Source organism: Phycodurus eques, chromosome 16 (genome assembly GCF_024500275.1).
Source record: "Phycodurus eques isolate BA_2022a chromosome 16, UOR_Pequ_1.1, whole genome shotgun sequence".
NCBI lineage: Eukaryota > Metazoa > Chordata > Actinopteri > Syngnathiformes > Syngnathidae > Phycodurus > Phycodurus eques.
Genome location: NC_084540.1, coordinates 1,821,489 through 1,842,010, shown reverse-complemented (window position 1 = coordinate 1,842,010; position 20,522 = coordinate 1,821,489). Strand labels below are relative to the sequence as shown.

General features: G+C 45.3%; 2 protein-coding genes across 4 annotated transcripts in view; one reads left to right on the top strand and one right to left on the bottom strand.

The window, feature by feature from the left end:
• kat8 (K(lysine) acetyltransferase 8) overlaps nt 1–1,950 on the bottom strand; it is a 5,898-nt gene extending 3,948 nt beyond the window's left edge. The window contains exons 1-3 of one of the 3 annotated variants that reach the window (XM_061699608.1): nt 1,573–1,950; nt 394–468; nt 137–315 (exon numbers count right to left, since the gene is read on the bottom strand). In XM_061699608.1, the coding sequence (XP_061555592.1) occupies nt 137–315; nt 394–468; nt 1,573–1,870 (552 nt within the window). In that variant the 5' untranslated portion in view covers nt 1,871–1,950. Of the gene's footprint in view, nt 1–136; nt 316–393; nt 486–1,572 lie in introns of all 3 variants that reach the window. The other 2 variants (XM_061699607.1, XM_061699609.1) reach the window with 2 other exon arrangements.
• srrm2 (serine/arginine repetitive matrix 2) lies at nt 1,402–20,505 on the top strand. Its single transcript, XM_061699610.1, has 14 exons — nt 1,402–3,421; nt 4,753–5,007; nt 6,053–6,151; nt 7,293–7,484; nt 8,708–8,791; nt 9,715–9,774; nt 9,851–9,880; nt 10,230–10,349; nt 10,436–10,565; nt 11,589–13,213; nt 14,141–14,550; nt 14,597–15,632; nt 15,702–15,770; nt 19,724–20,505. The coding sequence occupies exons 2-14, from the start codon at nt 4,760–4,762 to the stop codon at nt 19,836–19,838; spliced, it is 4,218 nt and encodes a 1,405-aa protein (XP_061555594.1). The 5' UTR covers nt 1,402–3,421; nt 4,753–4,759; the 3' UTR covers nt 19,839–20,505.
• Nucleotides 20,506–20,522: the final 17 nt, after the last annotated feature.

Here is a 20,522-nt window from a genome sequence, read left to right as displayed (position 1 = left end):
GTGCTGCCTGTCACTCACGACACGTCACTGACACAGCTTGATGAACAAATAAACAATCTTAGGAGTAAAGGAACAGTAGTCGTTGGACCGATGAAGTGAAATCGGACCATTTCCCGCAGTCCCCCGTCGTCCTCACCTTCTGCACGTGGTTGATCTCATCGTGTTTGCGTTTCTGGTTGCGCGTGATCTTGCGCTCGGGCTGCTCGCCGATGTCGCCCATGCCGCCCACCTCCACACTCTTCCTCACCGCGTCCTTCACCGTCTTGGTGAGGGCCAGCCGAGCTTTGCCCACCCACTCGTCGAGACGCCTGTTGACTGACCACACGTACGCACACAACATGACCACCAGGCCTATAGACGTGTGTGTGTGTGTGCGCGCGCGCGTGTACTTACAGCCCACATAGTGCACGTAGAACTCTTCTCTTCCTTCCTGCTCGTTTAGTCGAGACTGAATCACTTCTGCTGCATCTAGACGCAAACATGTGCTATTCAAATGATTAAAAACAGTCAATATATTTACACATTTCCTCAGGATTGTCGTGTCAATACGGAGTGATTACAACGTCCCCAAAAAAGCATTCTATTTCATTGAAAAGTACAAAAAGGTACCAAAGTTAAAATGGAATTGTTCTTTTAAATAGTTAAGAGTACTGAATTAAAAAAGCGGTGAAAATGAGTGAGGTTAAAAACAAAAAGTTTAGTGTAAAATACAAAAATATTAAAGTAAAAAAGTAAAATAAGAGTTCATCAATAACATAAATTTAAAGACGGAAAAGTAAAAAAAAAAAAAATAAAGTGAAAAAGTAGTCATGTTGAAAACATTTTTAAATACCAAAAATAAAGAGAGAAAGTAAGTAAGAAATTTAAAAATGCAGACGTAGTAAAAAATAATTTAAAAAAGCAGTAGAGTTTAAAAAGGTGAGATGTAGTGAAAAAAACAGTAAAGTAAAAAAAGTTAAGTAAAAAATTTGCTAGGATTTAAAAACTAGTGAAGTAAAAAAAGAAATATGTTTTAGAGGTATTTTAAAGGGGGAAGAAAAGGTAGTAAAACCAAAGTACTTCAAAAAGTAGTAAAGAAAAGGCAAAAAAAAAGTCGTTTACCAGTAAAGTAAAAAACGTGAACGCAAGTGGAAAAACAATGTACATTTTTAAAGGTTTTAAATACTTGTCATGTAAAAAAATTGAAAGTATAAAGTCAGGGAAAAGGGTAAAAAAATAGCGTATAACAAGTGCAGTACTACTGTAAATGTTAATGTTAGATAAGGCCAAGTAATGCACTCCATTTTTGCATTAAAATATCAATCAACAGTCCAAATGCAATCGATTATTATGCCTAGCGAGGCAGGTAAAATACACGCCCCCTCGTGATGGTGACGTCATATCAATTGTGCGCTTCTGTTGATGCAGTGACGCCATCGCCGCATCCTGTTTGATCTCCCCGTTTTTTTGTTTACAAATTATTAGTTGTACATTAAGTTAAAAAAACAACCTAGTCTGTAAATATCGACAATATGAATCCAGAACGTCGTGGAGCCAAATTTACACGTTAGCCGCCGCATGCTAACAACTTACGCCATGTTTTGTCGGCTCGTTGACACAAGTACGTTTCTCCGATCTCCACCGACACTTCCTGCTCTCGGCCGCCGAGCAGGACGCCCCTCTCCAGGGTGCGCTGGCTGCCAGAGTCGCCGCCGCCACCCGCCTCCCGGCCGTGAGCTTCGACCTCGGCGTCGTCCTCCTCGCCGCCGCTGCCGTTCGACGAGCACGCCGCCGGGTGGCCGGCGTCCGCTTCCCCGCGCTCGCTCACCGGGTCCAGATCCGGGTCCATGTCCGCTCGTTCGTCCCGGTTCGGGTCTGTTGTGTTGTTCATCTTGAAAACAAGCGCGCTCAACAACAAAGTGACAACATGGCCGACGCGTCGCTTATGTGTGACGTCATTACGCACAGGGGCCAGCCTACGCACTGTAATCGAAAAAAAAAAAAAACATGAATATGTTTTTTATTAAAAAGGGCTGTGACCGTTACCTCGCTGTTCCGAATGGCGATAAAATTAAAAACTTGTTTCAGTCACCATCGAAAAATCCTGACGTCATCACAATACGACGTGGAGACTGATTTAAAAATGTGATTGGTCAAGAAACAGTCCCATTGCTTATAGTTGAAATTCCGGTGGGCCAGTGAAGTCCTGGGCAGATTAGATTGAAATGACAACACAGACTCTGAAACCTCATTGGACCAAAAAAAAAAACTACCATCCACTGAGGCGTACTGGAAGCAGTGCAGTCAAGATAAAAGAACGAATACACTTTTGGGAATAAAAAAAAATACAATTTCATGGAATAAATATAAAAGAGAAGGCCAGACTGCCCAACACTGATTGGATTATTAAATTATTTCATTGAATAAAATCATTCATTATCATTTGTAGTTATTGAAAATTAATTTAAGTGATGAATTAACAATTTATTTCAAGTGCACCCAAGCTCATTTTTTTGTGTTTTGTTTCTTAATACATTAAATATGTCTGAGGATAAGTGCTGAACACATGTGCAAAGACTGAGAACAATATAGTACTGAATTGTTGAGATGTGGCTCAAATGTTAAGTGTTAATAACGTTAATGAAAACCTATTCCTATTAAAAAAAAAGGCATGTATTAAATATTTTATTGCATATAGGGTTAACATTATGCAATATTATACACATTGTAGTTCTTTGAATTTTTGGTTTATAAATATTGGTAGGGATAAGATGACAGTTAGTGAATGCAATCATAAGGCACATGTTGGCACTATATAAGGTGGATAACATGGTGCTCATGCACATAGCTGTACAGACTTTCTTTATATATGACTTTGAAAAGAACAAAGAGCGGCACAGTAATTTAAAAACATAAAATGAACAATTATGGAAGCCTATTTCCAGTAAAAAAAAAATAAAAAAAATGGTGAAATAATTCTGGCGGAAAAAGATTATTTCTTTATTTTTTAGAGTATAAATGAGGAATAAAATGTTAAACAAAACAATGCATCTTTAAAAAAATAACTTTCCGAATTACGAGACACTATTGGAGAAGTATTAATTTTAAAATATGTTCATGATCCTGGGTGGAGAACAGTACTGCATCTAATATTATGATCCATTAGTTGCTTGATTTGTTCCTTTTTCACGGGACAGTGAACGCATCTCACCTTTTCCAGCGCGTCTTTGTGACGTATTATCACGTGGTTTTGCTTCGTCCCTCTTTCGTTGGAGATTAGATTTGCTAAGCTAACTGAGCTAACAAACCTCACGTCTTCTTTCTTAACCTTTTTTTTCGAGCCACAGAAGCGGCGAAGAAACGAGTGGCAAATAAAGACCCGGCGAAGATTATTTCACGTTCCTACCGGCGACGTTTCTCTCCGCTCCCGGAGAAAAGTGTGGTACGTAACTGTCGTCTTAGCTCACTTGCTAAATGGTTGTTAGTCAGGCCTGTTCAATTGTTCCGGGCCTGTGACGATGTTCGCTTAATTACGCGTTTACGAACTAGTTTCCATATTAAGTATATGTTACTATCGCGTAGTTAATAAACACCTATTCAGCTTTTCGCTCCTGATGTTAAAAGGTCATTTGACATTTTCCGATGCTTTTTGCTCACGTGCTGAAAACGCCTTCCTAAATTACTTAAACGATGACCTATTTGATTGGTAAAATTGTTTTATTGTATCTGCAGCACATTTGAAACGGAATCTCGGACCAGCGACATAATGAAGGGATTTTTTTTCTTCTCTTGAAAAAACATCAACTATACAAATGGGCATTGCCGCAAGTTTTTTTTAATACTCTGATATAAACCCGTGTTTCCAAATGTTTGACATATTTTACATCCTTAAAATCCCACAGCAAAACAAAAATTGCCACATCAAGGAAATCCAATATCCAGTAGTTATGAGCTGTCAGTCGAATTATTAAATTGATCAGTGAAGCGTTTGCTTTGTGTTATAAGCCAAAATTTGAGTAACAAGCGGGCTTCAGATACGACACCAGTGGGGGGAAAAATGGAGCAATTAAGGTGGTGTAATGCCCTGGCATGTGGGCGAGAAGAGCCACAGTCACCAATGCGCCATTTCTTAAACAAAACAGTCAAACACACACATCCAAAATGGAAACTCTGGCAAAGAGCGAGTACACCTCCTGATGCCATTCACTAGGCCACGCCCCTTAAATGCACACTAAACACAAATACTACAGTGCATACCATGATTGCACTTAATAAAACCAGTTTATTCATATTATGTTTTGTTGATCTGCAATAAAGGGCTTTTTAAAAATGTCACAAACATTTTTTTAGGGGATTGGAATGGATTAATGGCATTTCAATGGGGAAATTTTATGTATACTAGTATACGAGTGAATTGAGTTATGAGCTTTGTTGTGGGACCAATAAAGCTTGTAAGTCAAGTTACCACTGTAGACTGAAATGAGATAGTTTCTAATCAATTTACTCACAAATTGACTAGATATACAAATTTATTGTATCTTCTGCCATCCAGTGGAAGAACATTCAATTGTTCGGCTTGTCACTAAACATCACTGGCGTAGATAGGCCCGAGATACATTCTTTATAGTGAACAAATAATAATTTTAGGAGCAAATTAAGTGAAATTGGACAATTTTCTGTAACATGCAGTGGTTGTATTTCAGTGATATAAGCTACATGGTGTCCAAATGAGAAATGACGAAATTAACAAAGCCATGTGTTTTTCCGCCTCAGAGCCGCCATGTACAATGGCATCGGCCTGACCACTCCCCGGGGCAGCGGCACCAATGGCTATGTGCAGCGCAACCTGTCCACGGTGCGGGCCAAGCGGCCTCGTGACGACCGCGGTGGCGAGCGGGATGAGAAGGACCGGGAGCGGCTGGAGAGTCAACTCAACCGGCAGCCCAATGCCGACATCCTTGAGCACCAGAGGAAGCGGCAGCTGGAGGTGGAGTGTGCTAAGTTTCAGGACATGATGGAGGAGCAGGGGTAAGATGACTGAGTGCACGGGAGCATTCGTTAACGTGTTATTCTGCACCACGTTTTATTAGTATTCTGCCACATTTTGTCCTTCTAAGACGTCTGCGTTTTTTTTTTTAAGTGATTCATTTCAAACGTCAGAATATTCAGCTTGCTTAGGACATCTGGGCAACAATTTTTTTTACATGCCCCAAATGCCCACTTTTCCCAGTCGCGCATTATCCTGAAAAATATCTCATTGAGCCCAGAGTGTTAACTACTTGTCTTGTATGATAGCTATTAAAGAGGACATGGGGAGACAGTTACACGCCTGCATTTACTGTATAGCTCGTCAATATGTGATGTGTGTCACAAAAGATGACACTTTGGGGGGAGGGGGGAAGGAGAGACTCGGGGAAGAGCGATACAGCTTTATTGAAGGAGCAAACTTCAGGTGTACACAACGACGTGTGTTGATTAAACTAGTGAACTCAAATCTAGAAATGTTATGGCATATGTTAAAATGTGCTAATGTGCTGGAACCTGCCCCAGCTGACTCTGGGTGCCAGCCAATCACAGGGCACATAGAAACAAACAACCATTCGCACTCGCATTCACACCTACGGGCAATTTAGAGTTTTCAGTTAACCTACCATGCATGATTTTGGGATGTGGGACGAAACGGGAGTACCTGGAGAATAACCCACGCAGGCACAGGGACAACACGTAAACTCCACACATGCCGGATTCAAAACCCAGGTCCTCAGAACTGTGAGGCAGATGCGCTAACCAGTTGACCACGGTGCCGCCGTACTCGATTATAATGTAGTATTTTGAAAATGTTCAATTCTCACATTCTACATTTCCTGGATTTCACTTGATTCTACGGCATTTGAGTTCATCGTCTGCTCTTCAGCATTCACACGCAATTTTGACAGAAATTGCACTCCATACTTTTTTATGCTTTTGATTTTATCCTCAAGTGATGTGATCTGCAAAGTTGTTAAGAGTATACAACTTGTTCAGAAGCGTCCGCGCAACTTTTTATAACGCCACTATCTGCTCGTCGACTCAGATACTCGGTAGAGGAGATTGAGGAGAAGGTGAACAGCTTCAGAATGATGCTGCAGGAAAAGCAGCAGCCGCCTCCTTCCGCCGCTGGTGACAAAGCCAGGTAAGCTAACAATGACAGGGGTTTTCCTGCCTCAAATTGAAGAATAGATGTTACTATTCTGATCATCCGCACCTATTTCGCACCTAGGGGTGCAACAGATCAAAAAAGGTACGGTTAGGATCAGGTCGTGGAGCGGATCATTTTCGGATCAGCGCCAACAAGAAAGAAAAAGAGGAAAAAAACGAAACAAATAGAACGTTGTCGTCCATTTACTTTGTAAAACACTTTTGGTCAATAAATAAAAACAACAGTCAACTCAAAATGTCAAATATGGCCAATTAAATAATATAACAAAGCGCAATCTAAGGCATGATACCTTCTCGTTTTATATATGGACCGTGAATAAAAAACGTCTTTAAAAGCGATAGTATAAGTGTAGCACCACCATATTAAAGTATCTTTATGATAATTCACACTATTTAGAAAATTATTTATTAGCAAAACTAACAAATTTACCCGAATATGAGACAAACGTTCAGAATTTCAGCTTTCATTTCATGGTATTTATATCCAGATTTGTTAAACAATTCAGGACAGAGCACCTTTTGTTTGAAGCCACCCACTTTTCAAGGGAGCAAAAGTATTGGAACATACATGGTTAAATTAACTTAAAGTGAATAACATTTAATATTAGGTGGCATATCCCTTACTTGCAATAGCTGCATCAAACCCATTGACTTCACCAGACTGTTGCAATCTTCATTTGAAATGCTTTTACTGCAGCCTCTTTCAGTTCTTGTTTGTTTCTGGGGGTTTCTCCCTTCAGTCTCTGTCTTTCTGTGTGATATTTCAGTTTTTCTTTTTTAATAAATCGGCAAAAATTTCAACAATTTCCGTTTTTTTCTGTCAATATGGGGTGCTGTGTGTACATTAGTGAGGGAAGAAAATGAATTTAAAGGATTTTAGCAAATGGCTGCAATATAACAAAGAGTGAAAAATTGAGGGGGGCCTGAATACTTTCCGTACCGACTGTATATGGGGACCAATCCGTGGACCATGTGTGTGCCGAACTGTGGAGAGTTATCCGTACGGATCAAAGATGATCTGTTGCACCACTAGTCGCACTCCCACTGGCTCAAACACTTTTTCTCTGAATATTTTTATTTATGACCTTGACTTGAGCATTTCTTTGTATGGTCAGCGTGACAGAAACTCACGCCCTGGCGGCGGCCAACCAGCAGAAGAACGACCGCCTTCGAGCAGCCTTCGGCATCTCCACCGACTATGTGGACGGTTCGTCTTTCCACGCCGACCGTAAGGAGAAGGAGAAGGAGAAGCGGGAGCAGGAGCGTCTGGAGAGGGAAAGGCAGCAACAGCAGCAGGAAAAATACACGTGAGTCTACATTTTTCCATCCTTTCAGTCGTAGCAGGCAGCAATAACGTCAATACCAATCCAGGGACAATCTATGATAATTAATAACGACTAGTGCTACCAACGAGTGGTTTGTAAGTCAAGTTAATTTGCAGAGAGCTCCATAAAGTTTGTTTTTAAAAAAAACAGCTACCCGCTGAAGGAGGCTCAGGCACGGATGCCATGGATGCATGCCGGCAGATTGAAGAGACAGACAGGGAGAAAGTGGATCAAACACAGCGTCGAGCTAGCAGGGCTAGCAAAGTAGGGAGCGGGTTAGTTTGAAAAGGCGGCAGTTTGGTCCGGTCAGTGAGGACAACCAAAACTGTCAGCAAGGTAAGAGTGTCCTCTTAACTGGGAAAAAAATGGTTTTGTCTGAACAAAAGAAATCCAAAAACAACCAAAAAAAAAATCTTGATTTATCAAACATGCAGATACATGTAGTACGCACACCAGTAAGAAATGTATGTTGATGAGCGGTCAGATTTGTCCCCAATCGCTATTTGTATTAACACAGACGAGTAGCGAATCACAATCGAATTGTTACTCCTTGTTCTTTTCCAAAATAATAGTCCAAGATATGAAAAATCCAAATTGATTATTTGAAAACTATTGAACCGGTAAGTGAGGAGCCTGGCACATTTTGACTAACGCATTTTAGCTGCCACGTCTCCGTACAGAAGTTTCTCTTATTAGCTTAAAATGGCTTACTTTAACGAGGATCCCTCGACATACCTCGGTCACGGGTAGAATCTCGGGTCTGTTTTGCACTCCTCATCAGTATCATAAAACCGCACGGACCAGACCAAGCTGCCGCCTTTCCAGCTACCCTACTGCTACTTACTCTGCACTGCTAACACGCTGTGTTGGATACATTTTCTCCAATTAAATCTGCTGATGTGCTGCGTTCGCCTTCTCCGTCGATGGCTCTTTTTCCGCTTCCGTGGTGGCGCTTCCATGGTATCTGTGTCGCTCATTGGAGAGCTATGCTAAATGCAAAGCCTCCTTCAGCGGAGAGCTCTTTCGCAATTCCATCATCCAACCCTCGTCCTTTGTTTTGTATGACTTTGTTGTTGTTGTTTTTTTGTGTTGAATTGCGACTCGTCCCATACCATTGCGTTCATGACTCATTGTTCTGAACTGTGTGCATAAACGTACAATCATTTTAAAAAGTCAAATCTTTTCACACGTGTGCTCTCACGCAGGCTGGTGGAGGACTCAGACGAGTCAGATTCCCCACCAAAGAAACGCAGTCGGAAGAAGAAAAAGAAGAATAAGAAGAGAGCCGGGTGAGCTAAGCTCAAACAAAATAAGGACGTTTGCACAGGCGGTCAAAAAGGAATGAAAACATTGTAATGTGGACACTCGGTCAGGACTGTCGTTGCAGAGCGGAGAGCACTAGAAATGATCCAATTTCTCTTAATTGGTCTGAAAATAATTTACTACAAATAACTTTGTTCGTCAATCTATGCCAGTGAAGTTTCAGTGTATATACAGTACTTTTAGTGACATTTGTGTTTCGTGGTATGCTGTGAGATTTGTTGCTGGCGTCGGGCAGAATCCTCTCATCTCAAAACAGTCACTTTTCAGGAGGCCCCCCCGAGCCATTAATTTTGCATCCTCAAAGACAATAGGCCCTTTTCAACACTTAAAGGTCCCATATTCTGGCTATTGGCTACCTATATATAGTGACACTCTAAAATGGACTTAGTATAAAAGTGTCTATTTCATTTAAAAAAGACCTTGGTTTTGTCATAGGAGTGTCCAGAAAAGGCCTGTCTGACAGCTACTTCTGTTTGACCCTGTCTTGTGTCTGCTTCGTCCATATTTGGCTAAGACTGTTTCCTTTCCTCTGATTGGTTTCCTCCGTGTAGAAGACCCACTTGTTTGAAGACCCACGTGTTTGTTCTGTTGACAGCGCTGCCTCGGCAGCGGGGAGAACAGTTCTATGTGGGGACTGACCAAAAGTATCAATTTGTGAAAAAAACATGAAATTGACCAAATGTGGACATAGAAGGTGGACAATATGTGCCTCTGCTCAATAAATGTTGGGAAACGCTTCCCTAAAGAAATGATAACCCACCACCCCTTTGGAAGCTGTTTTTAATTATTTTCAGGATATGAGTCATTGTTTCTTTGTCAATAAACAGATGAAAACTCAGCAGTCGAAAATATCATCACAATAATTTGTTGTTGTCCTTGCATCTTGCAGCTCACAGAGTCCCTCACCGGCTCCTCGCCGAGAGAAAAAATCAAAGAAGAAGAAGAAACGGTACTTGTCTTTGACTCAATGTGTCCCATGTCCACCTGAATTGTGCTTAACTGTCTCATTCTAATGTTTCTTTCAGTGAGTCCACAGTGGAGGAAGAAGAAGAGAGGTACAACTTTGTTGTTGTTGACTGTTAGAGCGGGCAGAAGTTCTCACACTCTGTACTTAAGTTGAACAGATACTTGTGTAAAAAGACTGGTAAAAGTAGACTAGTAATACTTAAAGAAAGTAAAGCGAAAGTAAGGAGTGGAAAGTACAGATGTTTACAGATGTAGTAAAAGTAAAAAGTCATCAGAAAACTAAATACTCAAGTAAAATTCATATACCTAAAATAGCTACTTAGTTCTGTAACAAAATATTTGTACTTGGTTACTTCCCACCACTTTTGACTGGTGATGATTCTGGGCAGCAGCAACAGGTGAAATGAAACCATATTACATACATTCTCTCTTAAAAAGTTCCTCCGATGAGAAGCAGAAGAAGGCATCGAAGAAGAATAAGAAGAAGCAAGCGGGTAAAAGTCCCACAAAGACAAAGGCGGCACCGCAGCGGAGCATCTCGTCCAGTTCGTCCCGAAGGTGTGACACTATACCTTTAATTTGTTTTATTTTACTTGTTATCCATTTTACTGACTTGTCAGAATATCATCTTGGGATGTTAACAGTCGCTCGCCTGTGCCGGTGCGGTCACGTCAACGCAAGATGCAGGAAGTTGACAACGGGCGCAGGCCAAGATCTCCAGACAGGAGACGAGGCCGCGACGAACAAAGTCCGCGACGCCGTGGAAGCGACGAGGTGAGGAGAACATTACCTCCTTTCAGAAAAATACGACGACTGCTTGTCATCGGTTCACGACGTCCCTGACGTACAAGGTTCGGAGATGTAACAACCACGCACAATGAAATACAGTGGTACCTTGACTTAGCATTGCCCCACCTTTCCAATTATTATTCGTATTATTATTATTATTTTTGGTGCTCTGTGTTGCAACACAAAATTTGAGGTATAAACAAATTTCAGATATGAGTGAAATGGGGAAGAAAGAGCAATTAAGGTAATATAATGCCCTCTAATGTGAGCAAGGACATTTATCTATTTTGCATGGATGTCTGCTTATGACAAAACGAAGGAATGAACCGTGTTTATTCTTAAATTAAATTACTGTAATTTCTCGTGTATAAATGCACACCCGTGTATAAGACGCACCCCCAAAGTTGACCTCAAAATTCTCCTTCAATCTATGTATAATGAATTTTTACAATGCATGATTTTGCTTCTACCCATATAATCAAAACATGAAGTATCTGTATTTCGTTAGCTTTTTCAAATAATTATCCGGAAGTAAAGCACTTTATTTGAACAGATACTTTCTTTTACTTGCTCTTATTTTGAAATTCACAGCCCTACCTCTATTTAATAAATGAGAAAACACACAGTTGTGCTCATATGTTTGATGAAACAGGCAGAACAACATGTGATCTCACAAGGTTTGGGGGAAGACACCTCATTTAATGGCAAAAGGTTTTTGATTTTAATCAAATCTCACATAAACCGTCACATCAACATTATGGTTTCTGATTAGCTCGTTTACTATCAAGGCTTTAGAGGAGCCTGATCTCATATTGAGGAGACAGATTTTCATTAGAGTGGGCTGTTTAGTGTTATTTTCTCCAATGTATTCCCCGTATTAATGCTAATGAGTGTGTCGTCTAGAACCCTACTATGATTAGGAAGGAAGGGAAACCGAGGATCCCCTGGACTGATAAACTCGCACTGCACATGTCCACTTGACTTACTGTTCTGTCTGTCTGCTACTAGAAAGAGAAAGGGAGGACAATGGCCTCCCTTCCCAGGAGGAGACGAGACTCTTCCTCACCATCCTCTCCTCCGCAGACGGACAGAAGGAAAGAGACGGAGAGGAGCAAAGAGAGACCAAGCGAAAGGTTGCGTTCACGCAGTAAAGAGACGGACAAGAGAAAGAGGGACAACGTGAAGGACACCCGGAGAAGATCCAGGAGCAAAGAAACGGACAAACAGAGAGGTAGAAGATCAAGAAGTCCAGAAAGTGGCAAAGACAAAGGATGGGGAAGGCGATCAGGGAGCAGCGAAAAGCAGGAAAAAGCAAAGCTGTGTCCTCCCCAGGGAATGAGACACGACTCCTCTTCTCCTTCACCTCCCAAAGTTGATGCCAGGAGTGGTCACAGCAGAAGAGCGCAACGTGAGGAAGAGAGGGACGCCGGGAAGCGGGACACACAGACCAGACACAACTCCTCTTCTCCTTCACCTTCCAAAGTGAACAGCAGGAGTGGTCGCAGCAAAGGAACGCAACGAGAGGACGAGAGGAATACTGGGAAGCAGGACACACGAACCAGACATGACTCCTCTTCACCTTCACCTCCCAAAGTGGACACCAGGACTGGTCACAGCAGAGGAGAGGTAGAGAGGCACGCCAGGAAGCACGACACAAGAACCAGACACGAGTCCTCTTCACCTTCCCCTCCCAAAGTGGACACTAGGAGTGGTCGCAGCACAGGAGCGCAACGAGACGAAGAGAGGAATGGCGGGAAGCAGGACACACGGACCAGACACGACTCCTCTTCGCCTTCTCCTCCCAAAGCGGACGCCGGGAGTGGTCGCAGCAGAGGAGCGCAACGAGAGGAAGAGAGGAACGCTGGGAAGCGAGACACACAGACCAAATACGACTCCTCGTCCCAGTCTCCTGAGAGGGGGAACAGAGGAGATGCAATGCAGACATACAGGAGTAAAGAAGCTGCAGATAGAGCAGACACCTCTTCTCGTCCTCCTCCGCCACCCTTCAATGGACGCCAGGAAAAAAGCAGAGAAGATGGAAGCAGGAAGTCAGACGAGGCAACAGAATTTCAACGAAAACCTGACGCCAGGACCAGAAGTCCTCCAAAGATGCAGGCGCAGGATCAAAAAGAAAGCAGCAGTGATAGTGACTCCTCTTCATCTTCATCCTCGTCATCTTCATCTTCGTCATCCTCATCTTCATCATCCGAAGATGAAGACCAACCCAAGGCCAGCGAAAACAGAAAGTCGTCTTCTATCAAAGTGGCCGTTCAAAGGTTTGTCACCAACGGACGTGCCGAGAGCTCACAGCAACCCAAAAGACCCCCCGAGCAGGCAGAAGATGACAAAGAGCGGCCCCCCAACACAGCCCCCGTGGATCCTCCTTCAGGCAAAAATCACCCGGACCGCCGTAGTCCGCGAGAGAAGCCGACCGGGAGGTCCCGCTCTCCCCCGACTTACCGTGTCACCCCACCAAAGCAGTACCAGGACCCCCTACCCCGCTCGAGGAGAAGTAGTCCTCCTCCGGCCCGCCTCAGGGACCGGGAGTGGGACCGGGACCGAGGATGGGAACGGACCGCCAGACGCAGCAGGTCCAGGACTAGGAGCCCCAGAAGGCACAGCCCTCTGCTTAGGTAAGAACTTAAGCACAAGTCGGTGGACTTGTTGGGAAATCATTCACTCATTCTGTACTCGCTATAAAGAATTTTTTATATAGTGGACCTAGATGGTTCCTCCACTGAATCCCTTTTTAGGGATTCATGAGTAGGGAGTAAAATCACTGGGAAGTTGAAAGCATTGAAAAGTTTAAAATATCGGCAAGTTTAACTCATGGGAAAGTTAAAATCATGAGGGAGTTGAAATCAGCACGTTAAACTGTCTAGAAGTTGAGATCAGGAAATTTAGGATTAAACATGAGAAAAGTTCAAACATCCATGAATGGTCAGCAGTGGTTTTCGCCTTGGAATTCTGCCATGGATGACATTTTTGCCCGGTCTCTTCCTTATTGTTGTGTCATGAACATGAACACTGAGGGGAGGAGGCCTGCAGTTCTTTAGAAGTTCTCTTAAGTTCCTTTGTGGCCACCTGGATGAGTCATTGCTGTTCTCTTGGGGGAATCTTTGTAGGCCGGCCACTCCTGGGAAGGTTCACCACTGTCCAATCTTTTCTCCATGTGAGGATATTGGCTCTCCCTGTGTTTCACTGGAATCCTAAAGCTTTAGAAATCACTTTTGTAACCCTTTCCACACTGATAGATTTCAATTACTTTATTTGTCGACTGTTCTGGAATTTTTGGGGATCATTTAATTTTGTTGCAGCTTTTTTAGATCTTTTGTCTGACTTGATTTTGTCATGACAGATTCAGTTTTAAGTGATGTCTTGATTGAACTGGAGGTAATCAGGCTTGGGTGTGTTCAGTGAAAATTAAGCAAAAAAACCATTTAAAACAGCATTTTAAGTTCACTTGTTATATTTTTCTGATAGTTACATTTATTTGATGATCTTAGACAGACAACTATGTCATTCTTTATCGCATGACCAAACATCCCTTTGTCTGTTAGGGGGCGCCGCCCTTCTTCGCCATCCCACAGACGACAGAGCAGTCGCTCGCCAATCAGAAGGCGAACGAGTTATTCGCCATTGCCGCCACGGAAGAGGCGAACCAGTCGGTCTCCTTCGCAATCAGTAAGGAGGAGGACCAGTCGTTCACCAATAAGGAGGCGAACTAGTCGTTCACCAGTTAGGCGGCAAGCTAGTCGCTCGCCAATGGGAAAGCAGACCGGTCATTCACCAATGAAGAAGCGGACCAGTCGCTCGCCAATGGGAAAGCGGACCAGTCGCTCGCCAATGGGAAAGCGGACCAGTCGCTCGCCAGTGAGGAAGCGGACCAGTCGCTCGCCGGTGAGGAGGCGGACCAGTCGCTCGCCAGTGAGGAGACGGACCAGTCGCTCGCCAGTGAGGAGGCGCACCAGTCGCTCGCCAGTGAGGAGGCGCACCAGTCGCTCGCCAGTGAGGAGGCGCAGCCAGTCGCTCGCCAGTGAGGAGGCGCGCCAGTCGCTCGCCAGTGAGGAGGCGCGCCAGTCGCTCGCCAGTGAGGAGGCGGAGCAGTCGCTCCCCAGTGAGGAGGCGGAGCAGTCGCTCGCCAATGGGCAGGCGGAGCAGTCGCTCGCCAATGGGCAGGCGGACCAGTCGCTCGCCAATGGGCAGGCGTACGAGTCGCTCGCCGGTGGGAAAGCGGACCAGTCGCTCGCCAGTGAGAAGGCAGATGAGTTGCATGAGTCGCTCGCCAATGGGAAGGCGAACCAGTCGCTCTCCAATACCGAAGCGGAGCAGTCGTTCGCCAATGGGGAAACGGACCAGTCGCTCACCATCGCCGTCAGTTAGGAGGCGGCTCAGTCGGTCGCCATTGCCTCCAAAAGGGAGCCGGCCAACCAGTCGCTCGCCTTCGGCGCCAGTGAGGAAGTGGACCAGTCGCTCGCCAAAGGGGACCGATCACTGTGCATCCTCAGAAGGCGCCAGGAAGCAAGATAGCGAAGCAGACAAGCCTCGAGGTAGGCTGGAGCAGCGAACGCCGCCGGGGAAAGACGCTCGGCAGCCCAGCAGATCGTCGTCCTCGTCTTCGTCTTCCTCCTCCTCCTCCTCCTCCTCCGACTCCTCGTCATCATCCTCCTCCTCGTCATCTTCACCTTCGCCAAACAGGAAAGATGTGAACCCTCCGGAGGGCGAGAAGAAAAACCAGCAGGAAGACGAGAGACGAGAGTATAGGACTCTGAAAAGCGGATGCGACTCGTCGTCTCGTGCGGCGGTGCGAGGCTCCGGAGACCAATCGGAGCACAGCGAGTCGTCAAGAGCCACGAACAGGAAGTCATCGCCACCTGCGGCCTGTCCTCCGGTCCGGCAGGAAGTGGTCTCCGAGCACGTCGGCGGGAAGGAATTGAACAAGAAAGAAAGCAGGAGCAGCAGCTCCTCCTCTTCATCTTCATCCTCCTCCTCCTCCTCCTCTTCCTCCTCCTCTTCAGACAACTCCGACTCGGAGGCACAGCCAGGAAAAGGGTACGCCGGAAACGGTGTTTGATCAGTTCATGCGGATTTGTGATTGATTGACTTTCTTTTTTCTTACAGGAAAGCTAAAGCTGGGAGTTCCAGATCGTCCTCCTCCTCTAACACTGAAAAAGACGAGAAGGACAAGAGGTAAGAAGTCGGAAAGGTGACGTCATCAGGAATTTAAAGGCATTAGGAAGATAAAATGAACAGAAAGAATCAAGTCATGAAGTTGAAATCATTAGCAAGTAGTTATCAGGAAGGTTGAAATCATTTTAAATCATTGTGAAGTTGAAATCATCGAAAATAATAAAATTGTGACGTTCAAATCATTTGGAAGTGGAAACATCAGAAAGAATGAAAGCTAAATCTACATCCTGAAGTTAAAGCTACTAGGAAATTAGTCGTTTGGAAGTAAAACTCCTCAAGAAGTTAAAAAAATTGTAGTTAAAATTATCAGTATAAATCGCAAAGTTGAAATTGTTAGAATCATTAGAAAGTTGAAATCATCAGGAATTTGGAAAATGATGAAGTTGAAACAGTAAAAATCATTCCGAATTTAAAATCATTAGGAAGTTAAAATCAATGGGATGTTAATATCAGGCATGTTTAAAGTCAGGAAGACGAAATCATCAGGATTGTAAAATCATAATAAAGTTACAGCTCAGGAAGTTGTAATCATGAGGAACTCAAATCATATGGGTAAAGCCAACGGAATTGAAAATCTCCATCCATTTTCCTACGCTAATCCGAGGTCGGGTCGCGTAGCAGTAGCTTTAGCAGGGACGCCCAGACATCCCTCTCCCCAGCCACTTCATCCAGCTCTTCAGGGGGGATCCCGAGGCGTTCCGAGGTCCTCCAGTGTGTCCTGGGTCGTCCCCGGGGTCTCCTCCCAGTGGGATGTGCCCAGAACACCTCACCAGGGAGGCGTCCGGACGCCTCCCTGGTGATCAGATGCCCGAGCCGACCTCATCTGGCTCCTCTCAATGTGGAGGAGCAGCGGTTCTACTCTGAGCTCCTCCCGGATGACCGAGCTTCTCACCCTATCTCTAAGGGGGAGCCCGGACAGCCTGCGGAGGAAACTCATTTCGGCCGCTTGTATCCGGGATCTAGTGTTTTCCGTCACGACCCACAGCTCGTGACCATAGGTGAGGTTTGGGACGTAGATCGAACGGTAAATTGAGAGCTTCGCCTTTCGGCTTAGCTCCTTCTTTACCACAACGGACCGATACAAAGTGCGTATCACTGCAGACGCCGCACCGATCCGCCTGTCGAGCTCCCGTTCCATTCTTCCCTTGTTCTTGAACAAGACCCAAAGATACTTGAACTACTCCACTTGGGGCAGGATCTCATCCCCGACCCGGAGAGGGCACGCCACCCTTTTCCGACTGAGGACCACGGTCTCAGATTTGGAGGTGCTGAATCTCATCCTAGCCGCTTCACACTGCTCCAGTGAGAGTTGGAGGTCACGGCTTGATGAAGCCAACAGAACCACATCATCTGCAAAAAGTAGAGATGCAATACTGAGGCCACCAAAGCGGACCCCCTCTACGCCTCGGCTGCGCCTAGAAATTCTGGCCATAAAAGTTATGAACAGAATCGGCGACAAAGGGCAGCCTTGGCGGAGTCCAACCCTCACCGGGAATGAGTCCGACTTACTGCCGGATATGCGGACCAAACTCTGACTCCGGTCGTACAGGGACCGAACAGCCCGTATCAGGAGGTTCAGTACCCCATACTCCTGAAGCTACCCCCACAGGACACGCCGAGGGACACGGTCAAAGGCCTTCTCCACGTCCACAAAACACATGTAGACTGGTTGGCCAAACTCCCACGCACCCTCGAGGACCTTGCCGAGGGTGTAGAGCTGGTCCACTGCTCTGCGGCCAGGACGAAACCCACACTGCTTCTCCTGAATCTGAGATTCGACTTCCCGACAGACCTTCCTCTCCAGCACCCCTGAATAGACCTTACCAGGGAGGCTGAGGAGTGTGATCCTCCTGTAGTTGGAACACACACTCCGGTCCCCCTTCTTAAAACGGGGGACCACCACCCCAGTCTGCCAATCCAGAGGCACTGTCCCCGATGTCCACGCGATGTTGCAGTGGCGTGTCAACCATGACAGCCCCACAACATCCAGAGCCTATAGGAACTCTGGGCGAATCTCATCCACCCCCGGGGCCTTGCCACCGAGGAGCTTATTAACCCCCTCTGTGACCTCAACCCCAGAGATAGGAGAGCCCGCCTCAGAGACCCCTGACTCTGCTTCCTCATGAGAAAGCTTGTCGTTGGAATTTGGGGAGGTCAGCAGCGCCCCATTGCCACTATACACAGTATTGATGGTGCACTGCTTCCCCTCCTGAGACGCCGGATGGTGGACCAGAATTTCCTCGAAGCCGTCCGGAAGTCTTTCTCCGTGACCTCACCGATCTCCTCCCACCCCCGAGTTTTTGCTTCAGCGACCTCGAAAGCTGCATTCCGCTTGGCCAGCCGGTACCCATCAGCTGCCTCAGGACTCCCACAGGCCAAAAAGGACTCCTTCAGCTTGACGGCATCCCTCACCGACGGATTCGGGGATTACCGCCACGACAGACACGGACCACCTTACGGCCACAGCTCCGGTCGGCCGCCTCGGCAACGGAGGGCGGGACATAGTCCACTTGGACTCGATGTCGTCGTCCCCGCCTGCCCCGGAACACGAGCAAAGTTCTGTCGAGGTGGGAGTTTAAACTCCTTCTGACAGGGGATTTCACCAGACGTTCCCAGCAGACCCTCTCAATACGTTTGGGCCCGCCATGTCGGACCGGCGTCTTCCCCCACCATCGGAGCCGACTCGCCACCAGGTGGTGATCGGTTGACAGCTCCGCCCCTCTCTTCACCCGAGTGTCCGAGCCATGCGGCCTCAAGTCCGATGACACGACCACAAAGTCGATCATCGAACTGCGACCTAGGGTGTCCTGGTGCCATGTGCGTGCGTGGACATACTTATGCTTGAACATGGTGTTCGTTATGGACAGTCCCTGATGAGCACAGAAGTCCAATAACAGAACTCCGCTCGGGTTTTAATCGAGGGGGTCGTTCCTCCCCATCACGCCCTTCCAGGTCTCACTGTCATTGCCCACGTGAGCATTAAATCCCCCCAGCAGAACGACGGAGTCCCCAGCAGGAGCGCTCTCCAGCACCCCCTCCTGGTGAGCCGCGTCCGAGCAACGGAAACCTAAATTCATATATTTTGTTCATCCTAGGCGTCTTTTAGCCGTGCTTTGTCTGGTCCCTCACCTAGGACCCGTTTGTCATGGGTGAGTGACCCTACCAGGGGTGTGAAAGCCCCAGACAACTTGGCTCCTAGGATCATTGGGAACCACAAAGCCCTCCACCACGATAAGGTGACGGCTCCAGGATCTCTACGAAAGTTGGTTAAAATTGTCAAAAAATGGTAACATTCATCAAGAAGTTAAAATCATTGGGAGGGTGAAATCAACGGGAAATTGAAATAATCAGTAAGATAAAATCAGCAAGTGGAAGTTGTCAGGAAGTTGACGTCAGAAAATGTAATTCATCGAAAGAACAGAAGTTGAGAAGTTGAAATCATCAGAAAATAGAACTCATCCGGATGGTAAAATCAAAGTGAAAGTCAGGGAAGTGAAAATGATAGCAAACTCAAACCATACAGGTAAGGAAAGTTGAAATCTTTCGGGAGTTAAAATCATCAGCAAATTGTAATCGTGAGAAGCTTAAATCATTGAGAAAGGTGTGGATCAGGAAGTTCAAATCATCAGGAAATAGAAATAAAAGATCAAATCAGCAAGCTGAAATTATATCATTGAAATTGTCAGAAAGTTGAAAACATCAGAAAATGTCATTGTCAAAGTTAAATGCAAGAGAAGTTAATATCATTGGGATGTTGAAATCAACAGGAAGTAGATTTTGGGGGGAAATTTGAGAACATAAATGAAGTTTTATTCATTAAGAAGTTCAAGACAAGGGATGTTGAAACACATCATGAAATTGAAATCACAAAGAATAATTGGGAAGTGAAAATGTTGACATTGAAGTTTCTCTTATTTGGTCTTTCTCCGCGTCACTCGCGGTCATCCTGGCAGGCTTCCGGCAGACTCGCTGCGAGATTCTCGCTCTCTGAGCTATTCTCCTCCTCGACACATGCGACGGGCGCCCACCACCTCGCCGGGACGCAAGTCAGGCGGTCGGACCCGCTGATCGCCACTGCTGACCCGGAATGTGAACTTTGACCTTGAACGAGCTCCTCCTCCTCGCCGACGGCAGGAAGTGAAGCAACCGGAACCGGAAGCGAAGACACGCCCGCTACACAATACTTCCCGTTGTCGTGACAGCCCTTCACAGTATGGATGCGTCATGTGACTTCTGCTATACTCGTCATGTCCTCTCACTTGACGTCCTTAGTTTCGTTGTGGTTCCTTGAGATGATGATAATAAAGTTAATTGTACATTTTATTGCTGTGCAATTGGTTGCCATCGCCATCTCTTTTTCGGTTATTCCTTTTTAAGGATTTGAAAATAAACCAACTTCTTTAGTTCCTTTTGTGGCTCTGATGGATGTTGGTGTGAAATGTGCTTGTTTATCAGTCCAAGGATGAAAACTAAATGTATTGTCTTTTTTTCTTCTTCTTCTTCTTTTTAATAAAAACGGAACCGTTGGTCAATCGTTGAGCCAAATTTGACAGATATGAGAAAAACCGCCGACACTTTCATTTCCTCAAAATTAACCTCAGTGGATTGTTGTTCACTTAACGTCAGATAAATGACACCATGGGAAAAGTATATGGATACCAAGTAAATGAAGCCCCTTTAATTCTAGGATGTGGCCTAAAATGTAAAAGGAGTAAATAAAATGTTTTAAACTTTTCATGTTCAATGTTTTGT